The 21,453-nt window shown below is 42.7% G+C and overlaps 4 protein-coding genes across 4 annotated transcripts in view; 2 read left to right on the top strand and 2 right to left on the bottom strand.

Annotated features, from left to right (window-relative positions):
* Positions 1–3,521, bottom strand: part of iffo2b (intermediate filament family orphan 2b) — a 28,969-nt gene extending 25,448 nt beyond the window's left edge. Inside the window, exon 1 of the mRNA XM_053431150.1 lies at positions 2,488–3,521. Within this exon, the coding sequence (XP_053287125.1) occupies positions 2,488–2,966 (479 nt within the window). The 5' untranslated portion in view covers positions 2,967–3,521. The remainder of the gene's footprint in view (positions 1–2,487) is intronic.
* Positions 3,522–5,398: 1,877 nt separating this feature from the next.
* On the top strand, positions 5,399–8,376 carry mrto4 (MRT4 homolog, ribosome maturation factor). The gene is made up of 8 exons (XM_053431174.1): positions 5,399–5,498; positions 6,389–6,447; positions 6,563–6,666; positions 6,993–7,074; positions 7,164–7,231; positions 7,314–7,462; positions 7,552–7,628; positions 7,725–8,376. The coding sequence occupies exons 1-8, from the start codon at positions 5,471–5,473 to the stop codon at positions 7,878–7,880; spliced, it is 723 nt and encodes a 240-aa protein (XP_053287149.1). The 5' UTR covers positions 5,399–5,470; the 3' UTR covers positions 7,881–8,376.
* Positions 7,936–13,414, bottom strand: akr7a3 (aldo-keto reductase family 7, member A3 (aflatoxin aldehyde reductase)). The gene is made up of 7 exons (XM_053431162.1): positions 12,932–13,414; positions 10,997–11,184; positions 10,753–10,857; positions 10,455–10,551; positions 9,656–9,755; positions 9,395–9,524; positions 7,936–8,689 (listed from the first exon to the last, which is right to left on the bottom strand). The coding sequence occupies exons 1-7, from the start codon at positions 13,221–13,223 to the stop codon at positions 8,528–8,530; spliced, it is 1,074 nt and encodes a 357-aa protein (XP_053287137.1). The 5' UTR covers positions 13,224–13,414; the 3' UTR covers positions 7,936–8,527.
* A 2,410-nt stretch (positions 13,415–15,824) lies between these two features.
* The window catches only part of megf6b (multiple EGF-like-domains 6b), a 60,192-nt gene continuing 54,563 nt past the window's right edge, over positions 15,825–21,453 (top strand). The window contains exons 1-3 of the mRNA XM_053434904.1: positions 15,825–16,208; positions 17,607–17,741; positions 19,164–19,273. Of these exons, the coding sequence (XP_053290879.1) occupies positions 16,117–16,208; positions 17,607–17,741; positions 19,164–19,273 (337 nt within the window). The 5' untranslated portion in view covers positions 15,825–16,116. The remainder of the gene's footprint in view (positions 16,209–17,606; positions 17,742–19,163; positions 19,274–21,453) is intronic.

The following is a 21,453-nucleotide window of genomic DNA, read 5'->3' on the forward strand; positions in this document are numbered from 1 at the left end:
TTATAAGCGGCAGTGTTACAAACAACCACATCTGACAAGTCACGCCATTTTGCCTCAGACTCAGAAATGAAACCTCTGTGTGTTTCATATTATTCATGAAAGTGTCTGGATCAGAATTGGACCGGCTGGTCATCCATCTCCTTGTGTGTGTCCGCACTAGTAAAGCTTTAATAAATCACCGGGGCGGTGTGGGAGCACGGGAGGGTGGGGGGCCCTCCATCGGGATTGAGGAGGCCTTACAAAGCAGTCTGTATGACACGGAGAGGAGCGAGGGGCTGGAGAGGGGCGGAGGGAAGGACGAAGGAATGGCCGAACAAACACAAAGGGCACAGAACAGGGGAGGCGAGGCGGGATGGGGCTCGGGGATTGAATGCTGGAACGTGGCTGTAGTAAAGAGGATTTAGACTGGGACTCACAGAGAAAACAACCGGGTGATGTAGCTCCGGAGCTCAGGGCTGAGATGGAATGAGGCAGGGAGAGAGATTGATTACCATGAATATTGGTCAATGAAAAGAGGCCAGGAATGTGTCGTGTTCCACAGCTCTCTGCATGTAAATACACCACGAAGAACATGTCTGATACTGGGAGTGTCATTTAGGGAAAAGGTAAATATAACATCTACAGCAGCTGTAAGGTATACGTAGTGAAAATAAGTACAGAACTCCTGCTTTATTATTTACAGACAACTGAACAACCTCTGTTTGGAGGCATGATATATGTTTAAATAGTGATTGTTTAAAGTGAAGTGACTGATATCTTCTTCTAACCAAATCCCTGATTAAAAAGCAAATGATGTGGCTGTTTAGATTACTTATAAAGTCAAGAGCTCCTGCTTTTTCTAAAGGGGATCCAGATTTTTGACCCGAGCTGCAGCAGTTTTTTAAGTTTGGCTGCCGTCCCAGCCTCTGCTGTTCATCCTCTCCAGCAGAAATGCACAAAAAAGGATATGCTGGTTACAGGGAATGACTAGACAGGATATCCAGTTTCCCAAAGGGGTGGGAGAGTGCACACATTCTGTGTCACTGAGTCAGTGCTCTCGCAGGGAAATCAGCCGCCTTCATAGCCGACCTCACCGAATAGACAGAGGCCTGTTGAGATGCCTATCTGCTTGAATCATTATAGCAAACAGAAGCAGGCATGACTCCCTCCAGTAGCCATGCTAAGCCGGCCAGCAGGGACGTGCATGGGTCAGCCAGGGCGGCTGCAGTGAGTCCTCAAGGAAGCGAAGCTGATATGACTAAGGGCGAGGAACAATGAAGCATTCCAAGGAATTTCCTCAAATAAGTGTGTGAAAAAAACTGGATCGTTTCAGGTCACAATTAAAGTCTTTGTGTGAATGCTGAGAAGCCACTCTCACATCCTTCATGTGAAACACTACCTTCATGACACCTTCACTGTGAAGCATGTCATCTCTCCACTGTACTGCCAAACGAGACATCGGCCAATCACAACCAACGGGGGACGTAAAAGGTTCACTGACGAGTTATGGGTCACAGAGTGATGGGGAGATGAAAATAGCTCCATGCTCCTGTCTATCTACTGACTCAGAGTACATCTACACTCATGTGATGTCGTTTTAAAACACATAACCTCTGCTGAATCACTTTTTACCATCATGGTTTCCCAGAGAAAAGTGGACATCTTGAAATGGCTTGTTTTGTCCAACAAACAGTTCTAAACCCAGTTACATTCTACTTACACTGATATGAAACAGGAGAAAAAACATATATTCATCACAATGAAGAAGCTGGAACCAGGAAATGTTGTTTAAAATGACTTAACTATTAATGAAAGACTTCAAGATAAATTGAAAGTAATTTCTGACTTAATCTAGTAATGTTTTCATCCCTAATGGGAACTTTTCCCTGTGTGGACTGTTTGTCTTTTAAAGCACCGTTGTTTATGTTTTCCGATTGAGAGCAGCTGACTTCCAACCAGAAGGTTGGAGGCCCGAATCCCAGCTCATGCCGTAGTATCCTTGGGCAAGATGCAGGATACCCTGAATGGCCGCTCATGGATGTTGAAAGCAGTAAGTCGCTTTGGATAAATCCGTCAGATAAATGACATGTAATGTGATGTAATCTTTCATCTTGGCTTATAAACTACACCACAGATGCATTGTACGTCTCAACCATTGAGCTTCTGACTGTCATGTGCACTTTAAAGACGATTTAATGACTTGAAGGTATTCTAGACATAGTGAAATGTTGTATTTGAGTTTCATTCTCTTTCTGTGCATCTGAAGTGAGAGCAGTGATCATAGGGGCCCACAGCCCATTGACAAAAATGAATGGAGGGTGACACTTCACTTTTTCAGGACCCTAACTCCTTGCTACACCACTTCGAATAATTCATGCTCACATTCATCAGGATGTGTGTATGTAAGCCTGAAGCGTGTTGTGCTACAATGAAAACACACTCCAACTTTGTCGGGGGACTGCATACATGTACAACAACATACTTCACACATAGGTGTTCTTCACTCACCTTCTCCTGTACTCGTCTCTCTCCCTCTTGACTTTGGCCAGCACGTTGTACAGAGCCCTGAGTTCTGGGGTGATGGTGTCTATCTGGACCCCAACTCCGTCCGGGTGCGTCCACGACACCCCGGGCCCTTGCACGGTCTCGGTGCGCTCCCCTTGCCTCCGGACGTGGGTGAAGCTCCAGATGGTTCCCGGCAGCCGCGACTCAGGGCCGTCCGTCTGCACCGCGACCTCCCGGGTGTAGAGGTGCCGGTACTTCGTCCTCTGCAGGGCTTGCTGGAGCTGGCCCTCCAGCAGCTTGTTCCTCCGCTCCAGTTCGTGGACTTTGGCGAGGAAGCATCGGAATCGCAGGTTGAGGGTTTTGAGCACATGGATGTTGGAGCCCAGGTCGTTACGCAGGGCGCTGGTCGCCGCGCCCGACCCGGCTCCCGGAACGCTGCACACGGGACCGGGCGGGGAGTCGGAGAAATACAGCGAGTTCATGCTGGCAAAAAAACAACAACAACAACAACAAAACCCTGTAATCCAAAGTGATAGCTCTGTCTGGTTTAGACGCAACAACAAAAACCCGTTGTTGTGTTTTTCTTATCTGTGCATAATCCTCCTTCCCAGTTTCTCCTTACAATGCAGATGCCGGGGCTGACTGCGCGGCTGGAGACGGGGTGGCCATCGCTGACCCTGCTGGATGTTTACCCCGAGATACTAACATGGAAACCTCCTCCTCCTCTTCCTCCCAGAGAGGGTGCTCACAAGCAAGCGATAAACCCGGGGAGTCCTTCAGGAGGCACCGAGGGCATCATCTCCTGGAGCAGCGAGAGCACTGACGCAGACCGCAGTAGGAGGCACGGGCACCGGCACTTGTGTCCGTCAGCCTCATCTCTGTGTCCGCAGGTCGCTGTGTGAGGAGCCGCCGCTGCTGCGCGGGTTCATATAGCGAGTCGTAAAGGTCCACCTTCTTTTCCTGCTGGTTCCCGGCTCACTGGGGCTCAGTCTCCTCCATGTGGTGCGTTGGGGCGGCAGGTGGCAGGACCGCAGAGCCCGGCCTCTCGCTGCTGTGCGCGGATCATGTTGCAAAGTGCTAAACTCGGCTCTGTGCGCCACCGGCCCCTCCCACGTCTCTCCTCCCCCTGTTCCTCACCCTCTCTCACCCCTTCAGGGAGGCATCACATCCCGGCTGAAGACATCAACACAAGCCTGATTGATAGGATACAATAAAATGCAACAACAGCAAAGCCTCTCCAATTCATTCGGTTTTACGCATTGTCTTGAGGCCTGTCATTTTGAAGTGATGACGAATTTGCCCTGCAAAGATAATAACTACATATTCACTATTAAAAGTATTCAGTATCAGGGACTAACAATGTGATTATACTTTTCTATTTACTCACAATTTATTCTCCTCCAGTCCATTATTATAGCTTTACAGTTATATAACCTATATATGTGTATATACTTTACTTTTTACTTCATTTGGCATTTCCAATGCTACTTTTATTCTCCTGTTCTATTCTTTTATATGTTTTTAACTTATCTTATGTGTGTTTTTTATATGTTCAGGCTCAGGCCATTCTTCTCATTACAGATGATATTTTCAGAACCGACTTCACAAATGATCTTTTTATGTTATTCTTTGTTATTGTAACAAAGATCTGGCACGAGAATTGTATTGTCTTATCTTATCTTATCTTGACTTGTCATGTCTTGTCATAGGTGAACGGCATATAACTTTAAAGATCCCATCCCGTTGTATTGGACAGTATTTTTCTGATATTTAGAGGGGAAATGTATATATTATAACTAACAGTCTATATCTTAAATAGATACATGAATACACGCCTGTAAAGACACATGACTTGTGTGGACATACAAATTCAGAAAACCTTTATGGGTCTATTTTGGTAAAACGTTTTGCATATAAATTAAAGCACATTGATATATGCTTGTGAGGATATTTAACTGCACATGTAGTTTAAACAACTTAATACTTTTGGTTAATTTATTTACTAATATCATTTTTTATTAATATTTTATATTTTCTTGACTTTGTCCTTTATTCACTCTTGACTCATCAGTTTGAAACCATACAGCTGTTACGTGGGTTATTTCTTCCCCCTAATCATCACTATAGTCTTAACCTTTCTCATTTACTTTATTACATTGTGAGAATACTTTGACTGGGATGGTGATGGCACCAGACTGTGTGCAGATATATTGTGAATGTTTTGCATCTCTTTTACACAAAGCTTTGTTATAAGAAGCAGGGAAGTTATAACTCTCCTGGTGCCACTTAAGGACATCCTTTGACAGGTTGGCTATAACGTCACTCACAGGGCAGAAGGGGCAACTTCACTTACTAACCAAGCAGACTAGAACCAGAGGCTCAAATGTCTACACGCAGCCAAGGACCTGACTTCACCTGCACACAGATCTTTGTTCATTTGTTTCTCGTTGTGCCACATGCGAGTTATTGCTTTGGCTCAGGAGACCCCTGGTGGGTCGTGCCTCTTACTTCAGACAGATGACACATGTAAAACAAATGAGTAGAAGCCGGAAAACGATGTTGCTCATAACAACAACAACAATAATAATCATAATAATAATAATAGCAACTGTATTTATATATTTAAATATTATATTACTGTTTTGGCTCATCTCTTGTATTTGGCAGGGCAATTTCAGTAAATTCTTGACTGTTTTTCCATCGCTAGTTCTTCTGCATATTTCTCTGTTCTTCCCTTTCATTATTTTCATTTTTTTTGTCTGAGGCTACGTCCACACTTAATAGTTGGACTTGATTTTAAACTTACAACTATCACTTTCCAGAGTGTTTTATCTCTGTATCACAAATAATCAGCCTCCAAAAAAAATTATATTTATTTATTTTATTTTGACTCAGGCACCTCACGGTCAGAATCGCCGACCAGAAACACTTGGGGTCCTTTTACTTCACGTGTGCGTCTGCTGCGCTGCCATCGTGAGAGGAAACCATGCCGAAGTCAAAGAGAGACAAGAAAAGTGAGTAAACCGTTCAGACTGCGACGCGGACCAACACATTCAGTGGGAAACCAAGTTAACTGGTTTTGTGTGTAACAGCAACAACAGAAAATGTCTGAAAGCGAGGGAACAAGCTAACGTTAGCTTAGCTTACGAGGGAAACAGCAGTGGATTTACCCACCACACTGAAGCTAACTCCTGATGCACAGCCTTCCCTGATCTGAAACTGTGTTTTAACTGGTTCAGGGTTGACAAATCTAAGGTTTAATGTTTATTTTCTAGACGAGTTGTGATGTAGCCCGAGTTTGATCGAAGTAGCTAAGTCTCCCTTTTTTGTCCCCATGAATTAAGTAAAGGTCTCCACACAACTGAAAGTGGGCTTCTTAAAATCAGGGTTCCTACGGTCATGGAATTTTGTGTTTTTGTGTTTTTCCAGGCCTGGAAATGTCATGGAAAAAAATTTAATCCCAATAGTTTTGGGAAAGTCATGGAAATTTGTTATATTCATATTTTCATGTCGTTCATTTACGCTGAGTTTTACATAGTTCGTATGCTTTTAAAGAACTACGATCAAAATATAAGCAGGCATACTTGGGTTTGTGTCATTTAAGGTATACTGTATGCCTTGGAATTGTCATTGTTAGTTTAAATATTACATTTTGTCACTTTTTTTCGCGTATACACAGATATTTCACAATGTTTGGTCATGGAAATTTGGATTAAAGTTATTGAAAATTCATGGAAATCCATTGGTCAAAATGTGTATGAACCCTGTATAATGTTAAGGTTTTAATCAGATTGTCTAACACCATCTCACAACAAATGTTTTGAAAATTCTCAACTTTCCACTTAAGTTGTCAATCTAAAAAGCTATTGCTAACATATTGTTCTTTATTCTCTCTCTCTCTCAGTTTCGTTAACGAAGACAGCCAAGAAGGGGCTTGAGTCAAAACAGAAACTCATCGAGGAGGTGAGTGTGCTCTGCTCTGCTCTCATGTCAGCTAAGTTTAACGTTGTGTTATGAGGAGCTTGCTCAAGCTGTGCACACGATTCCCACTGAACTATGCTCCTGTTCCTGTTTGTAGGTACGAAAATGTGTGGACATCTACAGCCACTTGTTCATCTTCTCTGTGGCCAACATGAGGAATAACAAGCTGAAAGACATCAGGACAGCATGGAAACACAGCAGGTAAAATGGCACATTAACCAGCCGGTTGGTTTTTCATTTCAATGGAGATCAGTCATTTGTGTCATGGTTTGAAAACGGTGGTGAGATGTCTTGTGTCTTTGTCTGGGGAGCTTTGTAAAGATCGTTTCTTCAGGATCATCTTGGAATTCCAAATTCTTATTAAACAGCGTGTGTTTGAAGCTGGGTACACAAAATGAAGCTTTATTGGCTTCTTCTGCTTTTTTCCTTTTGACTTATGCAAACCTCCCAACTTCATTACACCTAACACAGAAGTATCCCTTGAAGAGGTGCCACAGGAAATGATTTAACTCTTCTCTCCATCACAGGTTCTTCTTCGGCAAAAACAAAGTCATGATGGTGGCCCTGGGTAAAGGCGTATCAGACGAATACAAAGATAATTTGCACAAGGTGCGTGAGAGTGGTTTCAAGTCAGAATATACCACGACAACCGATCTGTTACATATGCCTAACTTTGTATTGCTCTTGATCATCTGCAGGTCAGCAGGTATCTACGAAGAGAAGTTGGTGTACTATTCACAAATAAGACAAAGGATGAGGTACAAGAGTAAGTATCGCTTCACAGACCAACGGTTGCTGTGATAAATATTAATCGTAAATTTGCTGATTGACGTTCTTTCTTGATTTAGGTATTTCAGTCATTTCAAAGAGATGGATTACGCGCGAGCAGGCAACCCGGCACAGATGGACCTAACTCTGGATGAGGGACCCCTGGAGTTTCCTCACTCGATGGAGCCCCAGTTGAGGCAATTAGGACTCCCCACCGCTCTCAAGAAAGGCAAGATAAACAATATTTGAGTGAGAGGATGAGAGTTAAGTGTTTCTTATCCTTTGGATCTGTGACATATTCTTCTTCTGTAATTCCAGGGGTGGTGACACTGCTGAAGGACCATGCGGTCTGTAAGGAGGGAGATGTGCTCACACCTGAGCAGGCTCGCATTCTGGTGAGTCCTTCACCGTCAAACTAAAGAAGTCGTCCACAGTGTTTCAAGTTACATTTGACTGAAGGTTCATCCCTGGCTCCAATTCTTTTTCCACAGAAACTCTTCGGCATCGAGATGGCAGAATTCAAAATACAGATCAAATGTATGTGGACCTCAGAAACAGGCGATCTTCAGAACTTTGCTGATGAGAAAGAGTCTGTGCAGGAGAATGAGGATGACGACGATGAAGAAGATGGTATTGATGCAGAATAAAAGGTCTGCATCAGCAGGGATCTGTACACGTTATTTTTTGCAAACCTCAGCACCGAGATGACTTTGATGTTGAAGCCGTTCACCCTGACAGCCTGTGCTGTCAGACTCTAGTCTTTGTCCTTCATTTACCCCAAACATGAACTTCTCTCCATCACCTTGAATTCAAGCTCCGGGCTGAATGGTTGTTCAGGAGATCCTCATCACGGGAGTCAAGACTCAACAACCAAATTATCCGGAGGCCACTTGTCAACATTTGAAAACATACTGACTAAATGTCTTGCATTGCATTCAAGTACTTTGTCATTCAGCTAAAACAAACACGGTTTAATATGTTAGGCCAACTCATTTGATGCATTTTATGTGGAAGAAAAACTTTTTTGATGTAAAATTTTATTTTTTATGTAACAGTTTAATTAAGGCAGAATCAAGAAAAGGTTATTTCTCCCTCAAAAACGATCTTGTCATTTTTACATTTATAAATCGATGGTGACATTAACACACGTTGGTTTCTGATTGATTCAGTAAAAAGAAATTAGAGCTTGTGAAAAGCTGCACAAGTGTCTACGATCATCGGGTCTCTTGCAGATCTATTTTCTGTAGAAAGTATTAGAATGGGAGATTTTGGCTCTGTGGTGAGAAGAGGGTCTTCATCTGAAGTACTTAGGACACTCGTGGGCTACGAGATTCCAGGCTTCATCGAAGGCAGCGACCACTCTCTCATCCAGAGGACCCTCCTCGGCAGCATCCAGGTTCTGCAGGAGTTGCTCCATGCTTGACATGCCAATGATGACTCCATCTCCAAGATCCCCCTGTAACCACAGATGATGGGAGAAATGTTTCATTTCAAGGCGGCACACAGCATTTTCCAGCAAACCACCAATTCAGTTTTTGACTCTAGCTTTAAAGAGATGGATATAAAATAACTGAGCAGATACTTTTAGATGGTAAGAGTTGAATTTTAGCACAAGCCATAACTTTAAAGGTTATTAAGCAAAATGTGGGTGATTGCATTTATCCACATACGTCTAAATATTGACAATTTCTATAAGATTAGCTGGAAATTAAATAGAAGTCAACCAACATATGACCAAAAACTACGACAGGGCGTAAAATCCTTATGATGTAATAAAGTATGGTACAAAGGCTAACATTCAATATGGGGTTATGCATTTTATGATTAATTTATATGCCATCACTGGCTATTAATGCACTACTGAAAAAATGTGTCTGAATTGACGGTAAGTCATAAAACTGATAACAGATGATTAGGTCCAGTTAATTTCCAAATGTCATGTTTTCACTCTGGGCGATGGCCTGTTGAGAATCTTGGCTCATCAGTCTGAATAGAATGTCAGTACCGGAGCTATTCAGTAGTTGCATATAAAAAATGAAACTTTATTAAGAGTAAGATCATTATCTTAATATGAAATTACTAACTGATGATTTTAATTTTGATAATTTGCCCAATATGAACAACTCACAGAACTAAGTCAAGCCTCGGTAGCTTAAGTTACCTTTAGTTGGGAGTGGTGGTACATCCAGCGCATAGCAGCAGACGTCGGGGTGGGCTTTTCTGAGCCGTACACTGACTCCAACGTCTTTAGGACCAAGCCGACGGCCTGGAAATGACTTTCCTTCCAGTATCTTACACAGAAGAAAACAGTCACTGTTACAGTCTGTGCTTTACCAACACACTGATGTGGAAACTGAAGACTTCCGAACACAAATTAAGTGGCTTGTTTGAGAATCTCCAAAACAAACTGCAGGTTGTTTACCGGTCTCTATACGCTGCCGCCCAGTTGTTACCAAAGAATCGTCCGGCAGGCTGGGAGCCGTCTTTGTCTTCGTAATGATACTTCCCTGTCAGAAGGCCACCTGGTCCAGGAGGGCCAATGTCAGAGTTCAAGTTTACATTATCTGGGATACTTGTAATTATGCAGTCAGAGCTGTCACTCAAACAAAACCAAGGATTCCCATGCTAAATTTCGAGGACAACAAGACCTTGGTCCAATATCTACTCTGTAAAATATGTTCACATTAGCAGTGTGCTTAGCAGAGAACATTTGTGCTTTAAGCTGCAGTGAATGCTAATGTCATGGCCACCATTCATTGTGTTGGAACGTATGCTAACATTTATAAATTAGTGCTAAACCCAAAGTGCGGCCATCACTTGTTTTTCCAACACAAACCAAAGTACTTGACAAACACAAAGTCTGACCCGATGGCCGTTCAGAGCTTACGACCGTTAATGGGATTCATACTGAGTTGAATATAAAATGTTTGTATCAAATTAAACAGTAGAAATATGACATTTTTCAGAATTAGTAAAACCTTCGACCTGCTGGTGGTCACTAAAACATTAAGATGCATCATCTGGGGACCTCAAATACTTGTTCAGATGTTGACGTCTGAACCAACTATCCTCAGATCAATACATGACATGTGTATCGTGACCCCAAAACGTGGCGAAGCACGAGAGGAGACATGTTTATTACAACTCATGGGTATTTCCTTCTGAATAACAGACAAATGTGTCTGTTAGTTGCATCACAGGGAGAAAAAGATAAACAGCACCTGCCAGAGGATTGTACGCGTAGAATCTCATTCCGTAGTATCTAAGACACGGCAGCAACTCGGTCTCCACCTGTCTGGTTGTGGCATTGTACATCCCCTGTGAAGTGAATGAGTGTCTCAGTTAGAATGCAAATAAAAAGAGATTAAAGAAAGCAAATAAACAAAGGGAACATTTACACAGCTCCTCGCATTGAGGAATGCAACTTGAAATACAGTATATTAACAGCGGATTCACTCTAAGGTGACACAACTGATGGGAGATATTACTACAGGGTCATTTTCAGAAGTGCCACAATACCTGGTAAACAGTCGGCTGGATCCAGTTGTTGTGTCTGCAGATGGTCACGATTTCAGCCACTTCCCATGATGCATAGTTCGACAGGCCAAACTCCTTGAATTTACCCTGAGAATAAAGAATGAATCATGTGAAGTAGACAATAGTGTTTCAATTTGAAGGGTAACGCATCATCAACTGACTTTACAATTTATAAACAGCAGACAAAGACGTTTCTCATAGAACATTAGGTCCCTGGTCTCTGTACCTCTTTGTGGAGCTCGTCACAGGCCCTCAGAGTGTCCTGGATGGGGTTTTGGTGGTCGGGGGCATGGAGGTAGAAGAGGTCCACACAGTCGGCATGCAGCCTCTGAAGGGAGGTCTCCAGCTGGGAGCGCACACTCTCTGGCTTCAGAGTCTTCCCGTCCCAGGGGTTGGCCTTGGTCGCGATGCTTACTGTGACACAGAGGCAAAGAATAAAACATTATGTATTTCAAAGTTCATCACAGAAAACAGATATATTGCTTCTTCAATAAAAGTATAAAACTGGTATCAGAGCATTATCAGAATATTGGTAGTTTGAACATAAACCCTGACACCATGCATAATGTTCAAGGTGATATAAGAGTTTTATTGCTTTATGAGTTTTTTCTGTGTGAGTTCACTTGAGTGCAACAATAATAACTGGAGTGTTAATGGCTTATGGAGCATGGGTGTGATTAACCATAATCTACATTGTCTTGTTTTTTCTTAAGGCAAAATAGTATTTATTAGGGCCAGAGCACCGAACAGTGGGAGGCCCTATTGAAATTGTAAGGATTTTTTACTATTACTAGTATTTACCTTTGGGGTTCTTTTTTTTATATATTTATTTATATATATCTACAACGTAGCCCTAGTTTGAAAATGTTGTTAGAAATCTGCAGCATTCATGTACATTTCTGACTTTCATGGCTCCTCCAAAGATTCAAAGATCTTTACTATCATCATACCTAGTTACAATGAAATTGTAAGAAATCCATATACATGTGTAGAAATATACAGAAATAGAATATGAAAGCAACAATATAAGTAGCTTTTACTTAATTTTTTAGGTCTCAGTTGTCTTTTCATAACAAATTTGGGGTAAAAAAAAAAGAAGTTAATAGATTACAACCAACAAAACAAAATATGCTTAATGATTACACTCATAACTCAGCTAGTTACCAGTGAATTGCCATGGTGATTAAACCAGCACACAGTGATGGTTAATATGAGCCTTTGGTTAGAGAGGTCACTTCATGTTCCCAAAATTCTAAGCTCCAGCCATCCTCCAGTCTGCAGGTAGGTATTTTAGGGGACACCTTAGGGAGAGAACACTGCGGTCAAGACATTGAAAATGTATTTCTTGGATTAAATCTAGAAAAATTATCGTCTTATCTGTGTCATTTTTATGAATAGCATTTTGACAGTATCAATTATGAGATTTTGCTAAATAAGTCACACATTATGATTTTCAAGTAGCAAATTTCTGATAAATTCAAAGTAATATATAAACACTTTGCTAAATTTTTCAAAGTAAAGTCCAACATTTTCGCTGTGGAATCGATAATGACAGGATACTTCAAAGTACTGTAAAAACACCTTGCTCAATAGGTTCAGAGAGAGACTGATATGCCTGTGTTCAGGACCTCCCTGACTACATACATACTGAATATCATAGAGTTTTACTGAATCTATTTGGAGATTTTTCAAAGTAAAGTCCAACATTTTCGCTGTTTACAATTTTTCAAAGTAAAGTCTAACATTTTCATTGTGGAATCGATCATTTCAGGATACTTCAAAGTACTGTAAAAACACTTTGCTCGATAAGTTCAGAGAGAGACTGATATGCCTGTGTTAAGGACTTGAAATTAGCTACTTGAAGCTAAAAATGTGACTTATTTTTATAAAATCTCTAAATTGATACAGTCAAAATGCTATTCATAAAAATCACACGTGAGACGATATATACTTCTTGTGAATATAATCGAATCCATTTCATTTTCAATTATGCATTGTTTTTATGCTCCATGTCAACAGTTTATTTAGAAAAAACGCTTTGGATGCGTTTACCATAAATGTCAGTATATGCGCGCAGTAGAATTTCTGTGTCGGCTGATTTGACCACAGAGACGCGAGTGTCGAATGGCTTGACCGCAGTGAGAGAACCGGGGGTCTCTACCTGTGTTTGGGAGCTTCATGCCGCCTATGACCACCTCAGACTTCCCGTCCGCGTACATGAAGGCTGTGTCCACATGCTTGTGTCCTCTGCCCAGGAACCTCTGCACCATCTCCAGGCTCTGCTCGGCGTCAGCTCGGCCGCCGAACGCCATCGTCCCCAGTAAGGACGCGGGCCGCTTCGCTTGAGTCGCCATGTTCCTTCCAGACACGAACCTCAGGGAAAGTACCGGGGCGTCTCTGATAAGGAGGATCTGTCTGATCTGTCGCGCTCCTCCGGATATTGTCCACCTCATGATCCCCGGCGAGCGAAGCGAGGGCAAAGGTCGTGGAGGAGGAGGTTGATCAGGGAGCGTCGTGAAGTTACCGAGCAACTTTAAAACGCAACACGCGCAGTAAAATCTGATGGTTAACGGGGCTTGTTATCGCTGCTGTTGCTGAGCCAGAGCAAAGTTCATAATCTCCAACTACTTCCGGTTTTTTAGACCCACGTGTTAATGTTTACACAAGTCTCTTCGTTTCATCATGTGTAGGTGACTTGTCAAAGGCCTAGTACGTTGACAGTGCACTTCTCCTTTATTACCACAAGGTGCCAGCAAATCCCTACATTTGACTAATCATGCTAACAATACCAAAGTCTCTCCTGCCTTAAGCAAAGATAAGATAAAACGTTATTGATCCACAGTCAAATAGAGGCTTACAACTTTAAATGCTGAGTATGTACATTATATATTATATATTGTTTGTATTGTAATGTTATAAAGTAAAGGGCAGTGGCACAGAATGATTGCACAAGTAAAGAAGAAAAACTTTGTCAGTGTAAATATAAGCACATATTTTGGTGTGCAAATGACTCAAGTCTGCAAAAAGTAATGTTCTGGTAGAAATAGTGCAAATACAATGAGTTGAGTGACATGAGAAAAGAAAACACTGCAGTAGTTTATTTTACAAAGAGCTCAGCCATGCAGACGTGATGAGGTTAATATTCAGATTATAAAAGGGCATAATGATCTAGTATCCTCAACAAGAAGTTTATTTTTATTACGTGCAAACTTAATTTTGAGTATTTGTGCAAGGGAAATGGTTCAAGACACATACTTAAACAAATGCTAACTATTAACAATCTAATAAATTAAGTATGATATGACATTTGCCAGCCAAATACAAATGAAAAAACTAAAAATTATTGGCACCAATTTCAGGAAATCAGAGTATAACATAGAGTACGGTTACATAGATAAAATACAAACATAAGCACAACAAAAACATTTTAAAAAAAAGTCTAACAAAGAGACAACTATACCGGTGCCTTCACAGCCAATGAACCCAATGTGTATAATGCTTAATAACCGGGTCAATATGGATGCCAGGATTCTCTGCAATTTCTACAGGTGCACCAGAGTGTCCTGACTGGCTGCATCACCGCCTGGTATGGCAGCTGCACCACCCTGAACCGTAAGGATTTACAGAGGGTGGTGAAGTCTGCACTACACATCACCAGGATGGAGTTGCCATCCATGGAGGACCTCTACACCCGGTGGTGTAGGAAGAAGACCAACCTGATCATTAAAGATTCTATCACCCGAGCCATAAACGGTTTTGCCTGCTGCCGTCTGGCCGACGGTACCGCAGCATCCGGGCCTGCACCACCAGGCTCAGAGACAGTTTCATCCCACAGGCCATTAGACTTTTAAACTCCTCCAATCTGCAATAACTCCCCTAAACCAGCACCTTGACATATTTCCACTATTGCACATATTTGCACTATTGTTTTTTCTTCAGGTGTATATATATTTTTATATATATTTTTTATTTTCTATTTTAGATTTTTGATATTCTATTTAGAATTTATTTATTCAATATTTTCTTTGCCTGTTAATATTCTTAGCATTGTTATAAGAGATCCTGTGAGCCTAGCATTTCATTGCCAGCGACTGCTTAATGTAATTGATGTTCATTTGACAATAAACTCTTGAAACATTTACTGTCTAGTTAGCAGATCTTTACTCCTGCGCCTCCCAACAGTCATGGATTTTCTGTCCGTGTGTCCCGGCTCAGAAATCAACAAACAAAGAAACCTGATCACTAAACCTCACTGAACTTGTTGCAGTGAAAGTGAATCTACATCCCAACAGGCAGCAACACATCTTGTGTCTGAGAGGCCCTGGTCTTATTCAAACAGAGTTCCGTGTCGCCTCCACGCTCGCAGGGTCCATGGACGGCGGTGACCCGGGACTCTGCGGGGTCACGAACACACAACATGAGCAGCAATGAACGCTTTGTTTCGAGGAGCACTGGGAGCGGGTGCTGGCGGCTGACCTTTTGACCGCACCATCAGCTGTTTGTCCTGCAGAGTGACCGTGTAGCTGCTTCAGACCCCTGCCCCCCCCCCCCCCCACTTCCACCACAAACATACTCTGGCCATTTTTACATCACTTCTAGATGGTCCCACACCTACCAGGAGCAGTTGGAACATCCGCCTACGCGCAGACCTCTGTGCGTCAGGGCGCGCAGAAATAGTCCAGTGCGCACAGATTTAAATCGTCTTCTCCTCATTACTTGCTCACTGAGCCAAATAAATTTACCATTGTTGGGGGGGGGGGGGGGGTATCATCACATAAGAAATGTCTAGTTGAGCGTCTACTTGAATACCATAATGAAACCTTATCCTGAGTTTTTATCTAGGCTGCGTAAAGTGATATATTTTTTAAATGTTGATATGAGTGCACTTTGCAGACTGTGGAATGTGTCAAGTGAGTTTCAGAAGCTTTGAATAATAGAGGCCACTCTTGGTGTGTCCCCCCCCCCCCCCCCCCCCCTTTCCATCATTACCAAGTCAATGGGAGGGAGGCAGGGTGCGCGCAACCGCCGCCGCGAGTCTTTGCCCAGTAAATCCAACATCTGCGTGGACGACAGCATAGGTGAACTGCAGTTTTCAGTCAGCGTCACACACACCCGTACAGGCTCAGAGCCAGATTACGCACCGCCTGCGATGGCTGTGTCATCTTTAGTCCCTGTTGGTCATTTCCACGCGGAAGATCCTTTACGCGCCGCTTAAGTTCATTCAAGACCGTTTGGAGGAATTCTTCAGTCCATTAGAGGATTTTTCAATCGTAAACGTCTGATCTGCCCCTCATGACTGAGTTCATGATTTTTTTAAAACTTTTAATCTAATCCAAGAAGACGAAAATGGATGGGGTTATTTTTCCTTTTTTCCTAATTTTTATCCAAGAGGCGCACACTTTGCGTTATGGCACCGCTAAAGACCTGCAACCATATATGTGAGTAACCTTCTTTCATATGATTTCTAACTAAATAATTGATTCTTTCTTCAGAGGATGTTTTGGTTCCAGCTCTGCCGAGGTGTTTTTACAGCCTCACGTTTCCTTTTGAAGCTTGAACATGAGAAAACTGCTGATTCACCTGCACATGCACAAACTTGTGCCAAAGTCTCAACCAGAGGCAGAAAACATGCTTGTATGTTTTCACATGTTTCAGATAAATCAAAGAGCAGATGGTTCACAGATCTGTTCTGTAAATTTAAATCTGCTGTTGTGCGTCAACTTTCACAATGTTTTCTATTTGTGTTCACGCATAACATCAACTGGATATACATGATTATATATTGTGGAAGTGCATTGCATTCCTAACTCTGTCAGAGGCTGTTAGTTTTCTCTAAGCCACGCGCCAGTTAATTATAGCAGGCATTCAAACCCCCAAAATAATAAATACACAGCTTTAAATAACGTGAGAAGAGATTCTCTGCTGTGCCACTAAGGTCTTTCATATGCAATTATGCATACAGGTGGTGGTGACAGTGATTACTATTGTTTATGAGATGAGCAGCTGCATGCTGTGTTAAGATTCCTGCTGATCTCCATACGTTTCCTGTCGGTCCTTGGAGATTTACTAGGGGAGTAAGTGTTTCAGAGTCCTCAGTCTGTCCAGCAGTGTGAAGACATCAGTGGCACCTCACGGAGACAGACTTTGTTTAAAAAGGACAAAACATCACAGTTAGACAGCGTATTTTACCTCGGGGTGAAAGTGTGAACGGTCTCTTCTATGTACATTCAAGTGGAAAAGTTTATCTTCTACGGTATTTCCTGTGAAAACACTTCAAATGTTTCACCTGAATTATTATAATTTTTTTGCCATGACTTTGAAAATAATGACTTGAACAGAAGTGGTTACTGTTTACAGAGGTTGCCCTTCATATGTGTTTGTTTCCTGGCAAACCTGGCTCCCATCTAAAACACATTTTCACTTGTCTGGATATAATTTCTTAGATTTTTTTTGGCCTTTTTGTTTATCTTGTTTTGCTTTCATGTCCTGAAAGACTTTCTGGTAACACATTTCATGAGATTATTGAGTTTAAGTCGAACTACAGGCACTAACTTTAGCTGAGCGCTCAGAGGGGTGATGTCTGGGGAATTATCATTAAGTCTAAAAAAATACTCAAAACCAGACAGTAAGAGCAGCCTTGCACCTGAACACAGGTAATGCCCATCACAGGCTTTAAGTTGGTCAGAGCTGAAAACCCTCAAGGTTCCCCTGTCTATCTTTACATGAACCATATCTTGCAGTGCTCATAAATTCTCTCCCTGCCATGTGTTCATCTGTAAAAACAACGCAGGGCATTTTGACACGTTAAGTATTTTTACAACTGCTTTTCATTGCAGGCCCAATGTGTGCGTGGAGAGGGAGGTGACACTGGTCGCCCAGAGGCAGCCGTGTGTGCAGGCCTTCACACGCATGGTTAAAGTGTGGAAGCAAGGCTGTTTGGGACAGTCCTGGTGCATGGGATACGAGAGGAGGTGAGTAATACATCTCGCTTCCAGACGGTCTACTCCACCCTTTCAAATCCTTTGGCTCGGCTCCTACTGCAAACACTCCCAACGTCACCTGCAGGGGATGTCATGCTGCGTTGACTAATCTCCGGCTACAACAAAGCATTAATTAATGGTTTTGTGTGATTTGCAAGAGTCAAGCAACCAAGAGAATTCATCACAGAGGGCGGTATCAGACGGGATGAGCTGCGACGCCTTGAGCTCCTCCTTCCTCTCCCCTCTTCATCTCTCTCACTCTTGTTCTGTAATCACCGCTTTAAACCTTTCATATCAGTCTAAGTGCAAGGTGTAGCCCCACTTCACCCAAGTTACCATCTATTTAACGCGCAGTCGTCCCTGCAGCCGACATTCCTTTGAAGCAGGGTCTTAATGCTAACACTTTAGCCTGTCTCTCTGAGTCAGGGTGAGGAGTCGGCCGCTCACACTCGCTTTCTGCGCGTTATTTACTGTGTTACCAAATCAAAGCCGACTTTGAAGGCAGTCAAGGCCACAATTAAATGCTGTAAACGGAATGCGTTCCCACAATGTGTAATAAGCACGGAGCAAAGAGAGGGGTCTCCAAGTACAGGGAGAGGCACCGTTCTGTGATGTAGTCGGACGCTGTCACACTAAAGAAACAGCTTCTTTAGAGTCTGGGGAAATGTTTGCTAAACAATATGCTGCACCTTGCTTCAAGGCTGCAAGCTTTTTGAACACATTGCATGTTTATTTTTCATGATGGAAAAACTAAGAATGAATCCACCAAATATTAAGTCAACCCTAAAGCTTATGTATGTATGTAGGGTCTCACCATAGACTGTATATGAAGATGTCTAAAATGTCCTGGATACAAACGCTGCCATCTTGCAACTTTGGAGCCAGAGTCCGTGCACTAGGGATTGGGGGATGGAGCCCCAGTGTCAAGTCTCCTTCAATTCACACACTCGACCAATCACGAGGCAATCTCAGCTGTCAATCATCACATTTCTTCCCAATTCTTCTGGCATCAAATAATTTAATGAAATCAAACTTACTAGAACAACAAACACTTAAACCTGAACTACCTGAAATGTCAGAAAAAATCCCCCTAAAAAAATTTGACATGTGCTTTGAATTTTTGGTTTGTCAATGTCCCATTAATAACCTGGAGCAGGTGGGATTAATCACTTATAGTGCCGGCAGCCACCAGGTGGGGATCCGAGACACTCTGGCTTCACTTTTGGGAAGCTGTCAAGACTTCCATCTTTATTTAAAGTCGATGAGTCTCACTCCCTCACACGCCACTGTTTTACAGTGGAATACCACAGAATTATTTTCTGCTATCTGCTCTTGATTATGTGCTTGATTAGATTTACATTTGCCACTTGGGAAAGTTTGAAAGTTGTAACTCAATATTTGTCATTTGAACAGGACGGCATACTACACGGCATACAGACAAGTGTACAGACAGGATTATGACACTGTGTACAAGTGTTGCCCTGGATGGTCTCAGCTTAATGGAGAAGCGGGTTGTCTTTACCGTAAGTATCATTGTTCCTTATATTTTTCTATAACTTTATCATATCTTTTATTGATTGTGACCCTTTGATGTGAAACAGAGAGAACGTGGAGGTAGGTATGTTTGATAAGAGGCGTTGTAGCCCCTGCTCTCATGTGGTTTCCATAGACTTTGAGGACCCTAATGTGGAAGGGTCTGAAATCTGTATTCTCTCAAATGAGCAGCAGAGGATGATTCCAACTTTTGCAAAAAGAAGTCTATGAGAAAAAGGTCTGACTTCTCACTTGATTTCAATATGATAAAGCATGGCATGTCTTTGGGGGTGGTCACTGTGTGATTGACAGATAATACCTTACAATGGATGCATATTACAGGTGTAGGTGAGCGCTCTTCTAAAAATGTTTACTACGGGTTTCAAAATACCAAAAAGGCGCTGGACAAAAGGCCAATCTCCTGGTGTGACATCTTGGTGGGTTTCCACTCGGTTTTTATATTCCCACACGGTGGATGCTGGGAGAATAATCCTCCAGTGGTGAAAAGTGTTGACGTGTGAACATTCTCCCTCAAATTAGATTTGCATCACCAGTTGAATGTGAGTGAGGTCATGGCTCTGCAGCATGGATACAGCTTGGTCAGGGCAGTTGTCATTTTAAATCGCGCTGCACAGCTCATAATGTTGCAGCATCTTTCAATCTTGGCTCTCATCTAAACAATTATGCCACTCTCGTCATGCGGAGGTGTGGCATTGGAAGTGCAGGTCAGAGGATTTCCATTATGGCAGAGAAAACAGTCTAGTGTCTACTCCAACCAATCATGGTGAAGCCCCTAAAACAATACCCATCAGCGGAGAACCACCTGCTGATCTGCATCAAAAGAACAAAGATAAACTAAAGTGGATCCTCTCACCGTAAATCTGACCCACTAGTCCGTGTGTGGACAAGTATTTCTGCCGGACACACTGAAGCTGCCAGGAGCTCATCCCTCTTGTGGATAAGCTTAGCTTCACACCACTGAGACCAAGAAGCCTCCTTTGATGGGATTTTACAGCCAGTGATCCAGATTGCATAGCCTGCATACCATAGACAGACCCATGGGAAAGACTTCCTGTAAAGTGTTTGTGCCCTGTCCGGGTGACTGACAAGTTAGTTCCCACTTCCCTGTCCTCTATGCCCTGCCTGAAAACCCTGTGTGAGCCTAATGCTCAGCTCTCACACCCCCAAAGCAGACACATTAGTCTGTGGGGCAGCCCTCGGATGGGAAGTGGCTGAGCCGGGGAGCAGGGGAGGATCTCCTGGATGCGCCTGTCATCAGGGTCTTATTATGGCATCGGTGCTCTCTTCAAAGCGACCTTTGTGTCCGGGGAGAAGGTTACGGTATTAAGTTATACAAGGAAGCATTGCCCCGTCTACCTTTCACTGGGTCTGGTTTGTTTTAAAACACTCATAAAGAAACGTCTTAAAGAGACATCCTCCAGGACAGCGTCTCCCCTCACTTGAAGTAGACGGCGGGGTTTTGTTTCACCTTTTCTCGTGACAATGGCTGCTCTCTTCGACATGAGGCAGGGCTTTTATCTCTGTAACCAAAGAAGCTGCGGCACTTTGAGATGGGACAAACTAATCACCCTTTTCTCCGAGCCATTGAACCCGGATAAAAGGAAGCTCACGCCACAATCCTCCCTCTCCCACTCCTGCGCACTTTGCCATGCACTATCTGTACTGTACCTCAGTCAACACTGTATAATCTGCAGAGGCAGTTTTCAACAGAGTCGCCAACATTCAAAAGGCAAAAAATCTGCCCTGCAAAAATCTACAGCTTTGGGCAAATCCCCCAAAAAACCCTCAAATGACAGGAAGATGGGAATGCTTTTTGTTGAGATAGTGATTTAGTGTCTGGCACTAAACTTCCTCCTCTCTCTCTCTGTCTCTCGCTGTGTGTGTTCCGTAATAAAACGTCAGTGTAAGGTAATTAGGTTAACGACCTGTGGGTATTGTGAGGCATTAGAGTGGAACTGAGGGTCTAATCATGCTGTAGATGCAGCACACAGTGGCTGAGAAGTGACAAGTTGAATAGTTTGTCATTCCTTCACTTCGGTTGTTTATTTTGTTCCATTGTGCAGATGTTGACGTCCTCCCTGAAATGTCTTGTGCTCTCCAGCGTTCACTTCTTGGCACGACTAGTCACATATTTAGAGAATATACCACA

This window comes from Pleuronectes platessa, chromosome 2 (assembly GCF_947347685.1).
Source record: "Pleuronectes platessa chromosome 2, fPlePla1.1, whole genome shotgun sequence".
NCBI classification, from domain to species: domain Eukaryota; kingdom Metazoa; phylum Chordata; class Actinopteri; order Pleuronectiformes; family Pleuronectidae; genus Pleuronectes; species Pleuronectes platessa.